Consider the following 13,781-nt stretch of genomic DNA (forward strand, 5'->3'; position numbering starts at 1 on the left):
ATGACATGACTTTGATTCTTGACACGACTTTGATTCTTGACACGAGATTGTGGGTGGCGACGTTGCTTCATGACATGATGTCGTGGGCGGCGATGTTTCACTACACGACGTCATATGCGACGACGTGTCCTGACACAGCGTCATAGGCGACGACATTGCTTCACTACACGATGTCGTGCGCGGCGACGCTTCTTGATACGACATCATAAGTTGTGATGCTTCATGACACGATGTCGTGCGCGGCAACGTTTCCCGACACGATGTCATGTGCGACATGTCTTGACTTAACGTCATTGCTTCATGACACGATTTCGTGGGCTGCGACGTGTCTTGGCACGACGTCATAGGCGACGACATTGCTTCATGACACGATGTCGTGGGCAGCGATGTTTCACTACATGATATCGTGGGCGGTGACGATTGACATCGTGTGCGGCGACATATGACATCGTGTGCGGCGATGCACTTTGATTCTTGACACGAGATTGTGGGTGGCGACGTTGCTTCATGACATGATGTCGTGGGCGGTGATGTTTCACTACACGACGTCGTGGACGACGATGTGTCTTCACTCGACGTCACAGGCGACGACATTGCTTCATGATACGATGTCGTGGGCGACGACGCTTCATGACATGACTTTGATTCTTGACACAAGATTGTGGGCGGCGATGCTTCTTTACTCGATGTCATAGGCAGCGATGCTTCATGACACGACTTCGCTTCATGACAAGACTGTGCTTCGTGACATGACGTCAAAGGCATCGATGCTTCACGACATGTTTTGGGCGGCGACGTTTCACTGCACGATGTCGTGGGTGGCGATGTTCCACTGCAAGATGTCATGTTTGTTTTGTTTTTTTATTGAAATAAAGAATAACAATAACAAATCAAACAATACGTCAATAATGATCATTACAAGAAAAAAATAAGATCACAACTCCTATTAACAATTCTAATACAGAAAAAAGGCCAGAACAAATGATAAAAAATTACAAAACAATAAACAAAATAAGTTAAAAAAAAGATAAATAAAAAATAAATAACAAAATGTAAGTTATTGAGAAGAGGGGCTAACTGAAATTCTTCCATTAAATCACACCATTTATTACCTTTTATTGTCCGCGTCTTTTTCAGACGTATGTTAAAGGAGGAAAGTTCGTTTTTGAGAGCAGAGATTGAGAGGGGCATTTTGCATAACGACATTTATGGATATAATATTTGGTTATAATCATCAAAACAATAACTAACATTAATAGCAAGGGTTTTAATTCCTCCTAGAAATGTTTATAAAAGTTAGCTGTGAGTCCGTCTGGCACCGCGGCGCGGTCAGACGCCATATTTCTTATAGCGATGTCAAATTCAGCGAATGTCAACTCCTCATCACAGATTTCCTTAGTTTTCATCAATACAGGAATCAGATTACTTACTTTATCGAAAAATAATGAAGTAATTTGTTCAGTATGTGAATATTTGTACAAATTACTAGAGAACTTAAATACTTCCTCTGATATTTATTTAGTCTCTGAACATTCCACTCCATCAATTATAAGATTATTAATTGCATTACATTCCTGTCTACGTTTTTCTAAGTTGCAGAAGAAAGCACTATTCTGTTCTTCTTCTTCAATCAATCTAGCTTTAGACCTTACATATGCACCTTTTGCTCTATTTATGTGTATTTCATCCAATTTGGATTGCAATTTATTGATTGTTTCTCTATCCTCATCACTCCAACATAATTTCCTGTAAAGTGACATAAGATCTTTAATCACTATTTTTTTCTTCTGCTTTTATTTTCCTCTGTAAATCTTGACCAAATTTAATCAAAAATTTTCTAATATTATATTTCAGATACTCCCATTTAAGAATCGATGTTTTAATACAATTGTCATTTGAAATATGTAGAATTAGTTTTTTAATATGATGACAAAAATCCAAGTATGTAAAAAGTTTTGAATTAAATTTCCAGTCATTATTGGGTTTACACCTTCTATTTAGTTTTTGTAATTTTAAATTGATGATGCAGTGATCACCTAGACAGCTTGCAATCTCTGTTTCTTTAACATACTTTAGGACTGCTGCAGATATCAGCCAATAGTCCAACAATTTTGTGTTATTAACAAATTCCTCAGGAATAGGATTCAAAGTCTCTTTTATCCGCACTGAAGGCCATTGATCCATATATTCATCTGGAGCCAAGTTAAAATCCCCACCAACTATAATATAATTTGTAGGAAAATTGGCAGTAAACGCCGCAAAAACAGAGGTTATATTATGTAACAGATTTTTGTTGGAATGATCATTATTATACCCATAAATGTTTAACAAAACTATTGGGACACCATCAACTCCCAAAACACATGTTACCCAATGTCCATCTTTATCAGCGTTTTCAGTCAAAATCTGACCAGGACATTTGCAAAAACAGATGGCGACTCCAGCCGATCCATTTGTCCCGTGACTGAAGAGAATTTTATCTTCCCATTGCTGCGACCAGAACTTCACATCAGATGCATCAGAATGAGTTTCCTGTTGTTGTGAAAAGCCATCATGTATTCTAAACCCGATTGTTCAAAAGACCCCTTAAATAATCTAAGTTTGTTAACTAGTACTGTTCGTAGTGATTTCTGTTCTGCATTACTTTTGCCACTTAGGGCATACCGTAGTTGGGGCGGCGATGACGTCATCACATCGTCGTAAGAAAGAGAACCGTTCCTGATATCAGAGGGGGAGGTGGGGTTACAGAGCCACTGCTAATACGTGAGAGGGGCAGAATATGTGTGATCGCCTTATAAGTGTGCGTTAGTGACAAGAGACCACACACACAACTACACACATATCTGAAGCACTCACCCACACCCACCAAATACACCTTGATGCCAATTCCTGTTGTTGGACTAAGATCTGTGACCCGACTTGGAATACAGAAAGTAAAAGGGATCCTGCCTCATGTCTTCCTTCTTCCACCTACTGCACCACATCTGGTCCTGAACTGAATCCAACCTAAGTAGTGTTCTGACCGACACTCCAGGTTGAGAGCAGTGACAATACCTGAACAGTGCCTTTAAACCGTCCTACAAATTAAGAGCAGCCACAGCTACACCTATGGACCAAAAACATGCAAGCGCACGAGCAGTAAATCAGCCAACACAAAGCAATCAGACTTTACGTTTTTTATTCTTTTTTAGCGCTAAAAAAGAGACGCTTACCATCACAGACTAGAAGTGAAAACCAGGGGCCCAGAGTCTATACAGAATGTGATTAAAAACGGGAAGATTCGTTGCTTATGACCTAAGAACACGCCCAGTGGTCATCCGATGTCCTGCGTCACCTAAATCTCTATTTGCTTGGAGATGGGAGTGAGGAGATGATTCAGTTTCTGTATCTGTTACAAATACAAAGGCCTTTGTGTGAAAGTATGAGAGTGTATTGTGTGTAGAAGCATATGTGTGTATTTGACCTTGGTAAGCGCCTCAACACTGTAAAAAGGTGCAGTGCTCCACGATGTCATGTGCGGCGACACGTCTTGACACGACTTCGCTTCTCGACACAAGATTGTGTTCGGGGACGAATATTGACACGACGTCATAGGCGACGACATTGCTTCATGACACGATGTCGTGGGCGACGACATTGCTTCACTACTCGATGTCGTGGGCGGCGATGTTTCACTACACGACATCATGTGCGACGACGTGCCCTGACACAATGTCATGGGTGACGACATTGCTTCATGACACGTTGTCGTGGGTGGCGACGCTTCTTTACTCGATGTCATCGTCAGTAACGCTTCTTGACACGACATCGTCGGCGCCGACGCTTCACGATAAGACTGTGCTTCTGGACACGACGTCATAGGTGGCAATGCTTCATGACGCGACGTCATGTGCGGCAATGCGTCTTGACACGACTTCATAGGCGACAACGCTCCATGACTAGACTTTGCTTGTTGACACGACGTCGTGGGTGGCAAACCTTCTTGACACGACGTCATGTGCAGCGACGCTTCTTGACACGACATCATCGGCGACGATGCTTCATGACACGACTTGGCTTCTTGACACAAGATCGTGTGCGGCAATGCATGACATCGTGTGCAGCGACGCTTCTTGATACGACGTCATATGTGGTGATGCTTCATGACACGATGTCGTGGGCTGCGAAGGTTCCCTATGTGCGACGACGTGTCTTGACACGACGTCATTGGCAGTAATGCTTCATGACACGACATCGTCAGCGGCGACGATTCATGATAAGACTGTGCTTCTTGACACGACGTCATGTGCAGCGACGCTTCTTGACACGACGTCATAGGCGACGACATTGCTTCATGACACGATGTCGTGGGCGATGACATTGCTTCACTACTCGATGTCGTGGGCGGCGTTGTTTCATGACATTACTTTGATTCTTGACACAAGATTGTGGGTGGTGACGATGCTTCATGACACGATGTCGTGGGCGGCGAGGCTTGATATCGTGTGCGGCGACGCATGACATCGTGTGATGCGACGTCATAAGTGTTGATGCTTCATGACACGTTGTCGTGGGCTGCGATGTTTCACTACACGACGTCATGTGCGACGACGTGTCTTGATACTATGTCATAGGCGACGACATTGCTTCATGACTCGATGTCGTGGGCGGCGATGTTTCACTACACTATATTGTGGGCGGCAACGTTGCTTCCTGACACGATGTCGTGGGCGGCGATGTTTCATTACAATATATCATGGGCGGCGACGTTGCTTCCTGACATGATGTCGTGGGCGGCGACATTGCTTCATGACACGTTGTCGTGGGCGGCGATGTTTCACTACACTATATCGTGGGCGGCGATGTTGCTCCCTGACATGATGTCGTGGGCGGCGACATTGCTTCATGACTCGATGTCGTGGGCGGCGATGTTTCACTACACTATATCGTGGGCGGCGATGTTGTTTCCTGACATGATGTCATGTGCGACGACGTGTCTTGACACGATGTCATAGGCGACGACATTGCTTCATGACACGTCGTGGGCGGCGATGCTTCTTTACTCGATGTCATCGGCAGTAATGCTTCATGACACGACATCGTCGGCGCTTCATGATAAGACTGTGCTTCTTGACACGACGTCATGTGCAGCGACGCTTCTTGACACGACGTCATAGGCGACGACATTGCTTCATGACACGATGTCGTGGGCGATGACATTGCTTCACTACTCGATGTCGTGGGCGGCGATGTTTCATGACATTACTTTGATTCTTGACACAAGATTGTGGGTGGTGACGATGCTTCATGACACGATGTCGTGGGCGGCGAGGCTTGATATCGTGTGCGGCGACGCATGACATCGTGTGCTGCGACGCTTTATGATATAACGTCATAAGTGTTGATGCTTCATGACACGTTGTCGTGGGCTGCGATGTTTCACTACACGACGTCATGTGCGACGACGTGTCTTGATACTATGTCATAGGCGACGACATTGCTTCATGACTCGATGTCGTGGGCGGCGATGTTTCACTACACTATATTGTGGGCGGCAACGTTGCTTCCTGACACGATGTCGTGGGCGGCGATGTTTCATTACAATATATCATGGGCGGCGACGTTGCTTCCTGACATGATGTCGTGGGCGGACATTGCTTCATGACACGTTGTCGTGGGCGGCGATGTTTCACTACACTATATCGTGGGCGGCGATGTTGCTCCCTGACATGATGTCGTGGGCGGCGACATTGCTTCATGACTCGATGTCGTGGGCGGCGATGTTTCACTACACTATATTGTGGGCGGCAACGTTGCTTCCTGACACGATGTCGTGGGCGGCGATGTTTCATTACAATATATCATGGGCGGCGACGTTGCTTCCTGACATGATGTCGTGGGCGGCGACATTGCTTCATGACACGTTGTCGTGGGCGGCGATGTTTCACTACACTATATCGTGGGCAGAGATGTTGCTCCCTGACATGATGTCGTGGGCGGCGACATTGCTTCATGACTCGATGTCGTGGGCGGCGATGTTTCACTACACTATATCGTGGGCGGCGATGTTGTTTCCTGACATGATGTCATGTGCGACGACGTGTCTTGACACGATGTCATAGGCGACGACATTGCTTCATGACACGTCGTGGGCGGCGATGCTTCTTTACTCGATGTCATCGGCAGTAATGCTTCATGACACGACATCGTCGGCGCTTCATGATAAGACTGTGCTTCTGGACACGACGTCATAGGTGGCGATGCTTCCTGACACGACGTCATGTGCGGCAATGCGTCTTGACACGACTTCATAGGCGACAACGCTCCATGACTAGACTTTGCTTGTTGACATGATGTCGTGGGTGGCGAACCTTCTTGTCACGACGTCATGTGCAGCGACGCTTCTTGACACGACATCATCGGCGACGATGTTTCATGACACGACTTTGCTTCTTGACACAAGATCATGTGCGGCGATGCATGACATCGTGTGCAGCGACGCTTCTTGTTTTCCTACACGACGTCATGTCTTGACACGACACGATCTCATAGGTGACGACATTGCTTCATGACACGATGTCGTGGGCGGCGATGTTTCATGACATTACTTTGATACTTGACACAAGATTGTGGGTGATGACGTTGCTTCATGACACGATGTCGTGGGCGGCGACGCTTGATATCGTGTGCGGCGACGCATGACATCGTGTGCTGCAACGCTTCTTGATACGACGTCATAAGTGTTGATGCTTCACTACTCGATGTCGTGGACGGCGACGCTTGATATCGTGTGCAGCGACGCTTCTTGATACGACGTCATAAGTGTTGATGCTTTATGACACGATGTCGTGGGCTGCGAAGGTTTCCTACACAACGTCATGTGGGACGATGTGTCTTTACACGACGTCATGTGCGACGACATTGCTTCATGACACGATGTCGTGGGCGGCGATGTTTCATGACATGACTTTGATTCTTGACATGAGATTGTGGGTGGCGATGTTGCTTTATGACATGATGTCGTGGGTGGCGATGTTTCACTACACAACATCGTGGGCGCCGACACTTCTTTACTCGATCTCATAGGCAGCGATGCTTCATGACACGACGTTGTGGGCGGCGACGTTTCACTGCATGATGTCATGTGCGGCGACGCGTCTTGACACAACATCATAGGCAGCGACGCTTCATGACACGACATCATGGGTGGCGATGCTTCATGACAACATCATAGGCTTCGACACTTCTTGAGACGATTTTGCTTCTTGACATGACATCATGCGTGGTGATGCTGCTTCATGACACGATGTCGTGGGCGGCTACGTTTCATGACTCAACGTCATCCATGACGACGCTTCATGACACTACTTTGCGTCTTGACACAACGTCGTGTATATTTATTTTTTAAATATGGGAAAATTAATGTAGCCAAATTTTAAAATTCCAGTACTGTTTGTGAGCACAAACTACAGACATGGCAAATCAGTAATTGAGTTTGTTTTTTTCCATCACTGGTTTCTGATGAGGTGGTTCATTGGAATTCAGATTATGATTTTTTATCTGAATAAATAAAAGAACAAAATTTGAATCTTTAAACTGTCCTCCTCCCCACGTGTAATATTCATTTTTCTATACTTACCCAGACTTGATACCAACATCTGTACATTTGAAGATTGTAGGAATGCTTCGTACAGATCTGAAGAGCTCTCAAACAACTGAAGTGGAAATAATAAGTAACATGAACTCACGCCCGGGCACACACACACACACACAAAAACACACACACAGAGGAGCTGGAATGGCAGTTTGTCATCTCTGAAGGACATGAGTCTTGTATTGGATCACCCACCCTTGGGGCTTTCTATCTCTCCAATCCCGGCCATATCGAAAGCTGGATTTGAAGCACTGACATTTGCATGGAATAAGAAAACAATTAAAACAATACAGAATCTCATGAAGGTCTTTTGTTTTTTGTGTCAGAACCAAATTAAAAACACACGGCAGCTAGTGTTGTATTTCTGTTCCTTCACACAAAGCTGCAAAGCAAGGAGAACCAGAGAAAAGGCACAAAAAACTTAATGGATTCTACAGCTGATCAGTCTGCAGGCCTTTAAGTACATAATGTTACACTATATGTTCGTAAAGCGACACGAGCTAAACTCACAGATAAAACGTGTGGCTAGTTTATTCTAGAAATGATCAGGTTTATGCAGTGGTAATCAGGTGAGCATCAAAGTGAGATTAAAAACCTGCTGGTAATCTATATGTGATGCTTATAGATGCTTATAATCTCCTATAACAAACATTTGTGAAGGTGGCATGGTGAAACAAACTTTTACGGTTAAAAGATACCTTACTTTAAATTTCTCTGCTGTAGTTCTCTACAAATCCAGGCAAAATGACACAGAAAACACAATTAAAGAGGGTAAATGTTGCTTTACTTTGCAGCAGCAAAACATAAAAGTACAGGTATGACACAAAATAATTGATTCATGATTTGGCTTGTCGAGATCTAAATGTGCCTCAATTCAGTTTAAAGAAGTCATCCAGTAATTGCTCTATTCAGGGCCGGCCCAAAGTTATATGGGGCCTGAAGCAGAACTTGATTTGTGGCCCACACTCCTACTCAGTATATCAGCACAATATTGTTGTAGTCAACTTAATTACAATAATATAATTTTTTCTAATGTTCAATGTAATTTTTTCTGCCTTATGTTATTTATTTTGCTGACAAACCTCCTCTATGATTATAGGTTCCATATTGTGGAGATGATTCCACAATGAAATAGGTTGACAAAGAAAAACTGACATCAAGTTTCTGCCAAGTTGTAGGAGTAAAAAATGAAGACAAGCAAATTTTTAGTCACTTTAAAATTCAGCCACATCACAAACAAAATGTTGGCTGAGGAGTGATGAAGTGTTCAAAATTATATATAATTATATATAATCATATATATATAATTAGTGAAATTGACTGGTGACCAATTGGTGATCAGAAATCTGAAAGAATCCACTGACAGCAACGTTCCTCAAGGGTTCGTGTTTTTTCAGAAGAGTTGAGGTGTTTTGAAATGGAGGAAGCTCAAAAGTGAACAAGCCTTTGGGGTTTTTTCTGTCCCTCAAGTAGTGGAAGGAAGAAACTGACAGAGAACAAACTTTAGTAGAATCTGCGGAGGAGGAACATGTTGCAACAAAGTTGCTGTTTCATCCTTCTGACCTAATCGCACTGTTAGGCTTTGTCTTCTATCTGGTATTGTGTTCATCGTATCTTATTTTTCTAATTGAATTATTATTTGTCGTTTTTGTGTGCAGCACTTTGACCAAGAGCAGTTGTTCTTAAATATAAATCAATCTTCATTTGATTTGATGCTGGATCAGCAGATATTTCCAGTAAGGATAGCCAATTCTAATAAAGAAATAAATTCCAATAAAGTTCAAAATATTAGTGAAGATTATTGTGTTGTGCTGTAGTTTCACAGCTAATGAAGTGAATACACACTGACACTCCTTTTCAACCTAGTAATGCTAACTAGGCTAACCATGCTAATAGCTAACAAAACAGTCAAAAGAATTCAAATCCCTCCATAATCCCTTTTGTTTTTGTTTGTGACTGACAAAATCCTGTTTTACAGCGACTTCTTTCTCTCTCTCACACACACACAGTGTGACGTCACCTCTGCTCTGGACATAAATAATTAGCGACCTTTCCAATCTTTTTTATATGCAAACTAATTTAAATACTGTTTAAAAAAGTAGTCATAAGTAGTTCTCAAAGAAAATCAGACCAAAATTGGTTCTGCAGGTCAAAACACTTTACAAAAATGGAAGTGACCCAGGTATGGAGGCCTTAGTTCAATGACCTTCGCTGCATGTCTTCCCTCTCTCATCGCACACTTTCCTGTATGACAACTGCTAAATAAAAGCCACTAGAGCCGACAAAACGTTTTGAAAAAAGAAATAAAATTGTTGATTGTGAAACGGCCATAAACTGCTGATCGGTGCATCTCTACAAGTCATACAACCTACTGGTGGGAACAAAATGGATTGAAATGTTGAGAGAAATTGTAACATTCTGACACCCCAATAACATTAAAAGCATCCTTCATTTACAAGAGTCACACATCAAGTAAAGTATAAAACACACACACCTGCCCCAGTAAATAGTCCAATGAAACAAACAAAATAAACCCAGACAAATGTTCTTTAGGTTCAAGCAAGTATTCAGCTTTTTACTGTTACTGTCTCTTTAAGTTAGTCACTGTAGTGAGGCTTGACGATGTCATTTCACTGTGGAAAATGTATGTCCTCACATATGAACAACAAATCATTGCAAAGAGCTAAAATACAACCAAACACAATCAAACAGTACAGAGCCAGTGATTTTTATTTCCCGCCAGGTTCAGCGAAGAGCCAGGTCCAAACGGGATGCGCGGTGCAGCCAGGGCTCCTCACATTTGGTTGCGGAAGGAAAACAGAGTGGAGAAGCTGCTGAGGACAACCTGCTGATGAAATACAAGCTCCTCAACCAGTCAGCTGAGCCAGAGGCTGACCCGTCACGTTACGGAGCAGCGCCACATTAAGTCCTCCATCGCAAATCCAGCAAGTCAACAGCGGCGCGTCTCTCCGCTTCCGTTTCCTCAGAATGAGTCAGTTTAACAGACAGGAGACTCAAAACCACTCTTCTGAGAGTGCCCTCTTCAGTTTTTGGGATAGATTTTCTCATAGAAGAAATTCTGAGCCAGCATGTAGAGTTCCCCGTCCTTTTCTCTGACAGCGTGGGCCCTGACGAACTGGAATTGCTCCAGCGCAAACTCATAGAAGTCGTTCTCCATCTTCCAGATGGCTGACTGCTGCAGCTTGGCGATGGATTCCTTAGTGGGTGGCTTTTTCTCACTGGTCCTCCTCAAGTGGGATTTCTTTCCTTCAAGACAAGAAGATACAAGTTAGGTGTCTGTTTGCATAAAAACAAGCCAGTTATGAATTTTTAGGGGTTTTTTGTCGGAGAAGTGGTGATGTGTTAGAAGGTTTAAAAACTTCAGTTAATTTTTTCAGCAACTTTTTCCATATGTTTTCTTTGCTTCTTGGACAGTTTGTGACAAACATCTTGAGTTTTTTTTCAGCCAGTTTTAAAGAAGGAGAAGAATCGTGGAAATAAAAGTCACCGTGTTGACAGATTTTCAGTTCTGGGTAGAAGGTCAAGTCGCTGTAGGTTTGCAGAAATCTTTCAATTTCACAAAATAGGATATTATTTTCTAACCTATCCACCATTAAACCTCTGATTTACCTGATTTATCTCTTTTGTCTCAGAAATGACTGAATTAACTTTTCTAAGAAGTGAAATTCTGAAGGCCTATCACAGTAAAAGGGTCTGAATAAACTATACATTAAAAACTATTCAGTGATTAATGTGGTAAATTATGAAACATTTTCCTTCCACGTCAACATTAAATAACTACCTCGCCATAAAAAGTCAACACACTAATAACTGGTCAGATCAGATTTAGCTGTTGAATATATCAGGGAAAAAAACATGTATTGATGGAATGAACTGGTGACTCAGTAAATATTGATCCCAAAGGGAAATTAAATGTTGTTGTAACTCATATTAACTCAAATTCTTCAAAGAATTATTGTAAATGGCGATGGCTGTCGGCAAGAAAGCGCTCCTGTAGCTGTCTGTGTGACAGTGAATATGAGGAAGCCTCTGAGTGAAGTTCCTTTTAAAGCGATCTCATAAAGATTGTTGGGGTCGTCAGGTTGTAAAATCCTTCTGTGCATCATCATCGTCAAGCTCTGCATCTTTGTTCATTATTTTGACCATTTTTCATCTTCTGCAAATTAAAACTACATTTTTGCTAGCGATATCAGAGACATGTCGTCATACAATAATGTTCATTTTACTCAAACATATACCTATAAAAAGTAAAATCTGAGAATTTTAAATGGTCTCTTATTTATTTTTCATACTCATATCGCCACCTTCCAAAACATCTTTTGGTAAAGAGATGTGGTGATTTTTTTGGATGGAGTCGGGGGAGTGAAGACTTATGCCATTATTAGAGGAAGGTGGCATCATACTATATGTAGTATAGTAACTCCTAACTCTGGAATGAGTTAGGAGTTTCTCCTGCTGCGTCTTAAGAATCTGTCCTTTTGAAGTCTGGCTATTTGATTAAATATTTAAGCACTGAATTTTTCCCTCCAGTTAGATTTTTTATTTTTTTTAAAGCCATGATAGTTGTTTATTCCAGCAAAAGGGGAAGAGACAGCACTAGGATTTAACGACAGAGTAAAACTTGCGCTACCCGTCTTGTACAACTCTGTGGCTCCTCTGAAGAACCGAGGCAACGCGGCCTCCAGCATCATCACAAAGTCCTCCAGCTCCTCGGTGACTCCCACCAGCATGTACTCATTCACCAGGTTGTATTTGGCCTGCTCCAGCGCCCACTGGCTGCCCGCGTTCCTGCACACATCAGGTTTTGTTTGGGCCGACGGGGAGAAAAGCAAGATAACACCATTTCTGTTAAGGTTGCTGCTCACAAGTATAAAAATAAAAATATGCGGTTATAGGAGCAGTGATGGAGGGGAGGGATGGCATATCAGGAGTGAGACGCCACCCAACACATGCGTTGAGAGGGATGGAGCCGAGACCGTGTCGAGAGTCCAGAGGACAAAATGGAGGCTGAGAAAAAAAAACAGCTACTTTTCAGATGTTTCTTAGTTTGTTTTAGCTTTCCATCCCGCTCTGTATAGGAGAGAGTAAAAGATCTCAGAGAGTCACAACAGGAATGAGAGCAAAGCCAAAGGTGAGATGGTTACGTAAATACAGAGATGAGGTCAAAGGTGAAAGTACTGAAAGATCCTGGGAGGAGAGAGCAAAGTACTTTAAGGCCCATTGTGAAGTGGGCCTTATCAGCTCCTGCTTAGAAACTATTTTACAAGCAGAGATAACAAAACGACGCAGAAAAAAAAAAGATGTTTAAAACATTCGTTTTGTTCTTTTTAAAGCAAAGCTGCAGGGAAAAAAAACAACAGAAATGTAAATAAAGTGAAAAATTAGGAAGCATCTTATAGTGGCTGGTAAAAATGCTCAAAGATTGATGCTTATTCTTCAATTAGACAATGTTTTAATTGGTCATTTTACGTATTAATCAACCAAAATGTTTTCTGATTGTGAAAACGCTAGTCACTGAAATATTTATACTAGTACATTTTTGTCTGCATAAAAAGTTGTATTAATTATTCATATATCTACACAGCTGATATCAGAATAATCAAATAAAAATACACTTTCTCCCTGTCTGAAGTTAAATCAGACCAAACTTCTCTCACTTTAGATCAGTCAAAATGACCAAACTTATTTCTATTTGCTAAATGTTGGAAAACATATTGAGAAGATTTTTTTACAGATTTTTTTTTGCTGACTTCCTTTGAATTTAGAAGTTTACCTACATTTAGATACAAACGGTTTAAGTTTGACGCTGATCAAACGCACGTAAACTTCAGAAGTCGACGAAAGCTGCAAAAGTTCTCAATTTAGAAAATGTAAATAATTTTGGTACTTTTGATTGACCTAAAACAAGAGAGGTTTGGTCTGATTTAACTTCAGACAGGGAGAAAAAAAAATGTGTGTGCATTTTTAATTTGCTGTACGTAAACGTCTAGTTTCAGACGGATGTCTTTATTCCTTGAGCACAGTTTTGGTTCCATCCCAAATAAATACACTGCTGACTACAAAAAGCATTATGCAAAATTCACATCAAATACAGTAACATTCACAGTCCACTGGAATAAAGCAAAAT

At 42.2% G+C, this 13,781-nt stretch overlaps 1 protein-coding gene across 1 annotated transcript in view; it reads right to left on the reverse strand.

The window, feature by feature from the left end:
• Positions 1 to 8,395: 8,395 nt before the first annotated feature.
• The window catches only part of hs2st1a (heparan sulfate 2-O-sulfotransferase 1a), a 34,401-nt gene continuing 29,015 nt past the window's right edge, over positions 8,396 to 13,781 (reverse strand). The window contains exons 6-7 of the mRNA XM_055032753.1: positions 12,285 to 12,442; positions 8,396 to 10,900 (exon numbers count right to left, since the gene is read on the reverse strand). Coding sequence (XP_054888728.1) covers positions 10,677 to 10,900; positions 12,285 to 12,442 — 382 coding nt within the window. The 3' untranslated portion in view covers positions 8,396 to 10,676. The remainder of the gene's footprint in view (positions 10,901 to 12,284; positions 12,443 to 13,781) is intronic.

The sequence above is a fragment of the Poeciliopsis prolifica genome, unplaced genomic scaffold (assembly GCF_027474105.1).
Source record: "Poeciliopsis prolifica strain line A6 unplaced genomic scaffold, Auburn_PproV2 SCAFFOLD008, whole genome shotgun sequence".
Classification (NCBI taxonomy): domain Eukaryota; kingdom Metazoa; phylum Chordata; class Actinopteri; order Cyprinodontiformes; family Poeciliidae; genus Poeciliopsis; species Poeciliopsis prolifica.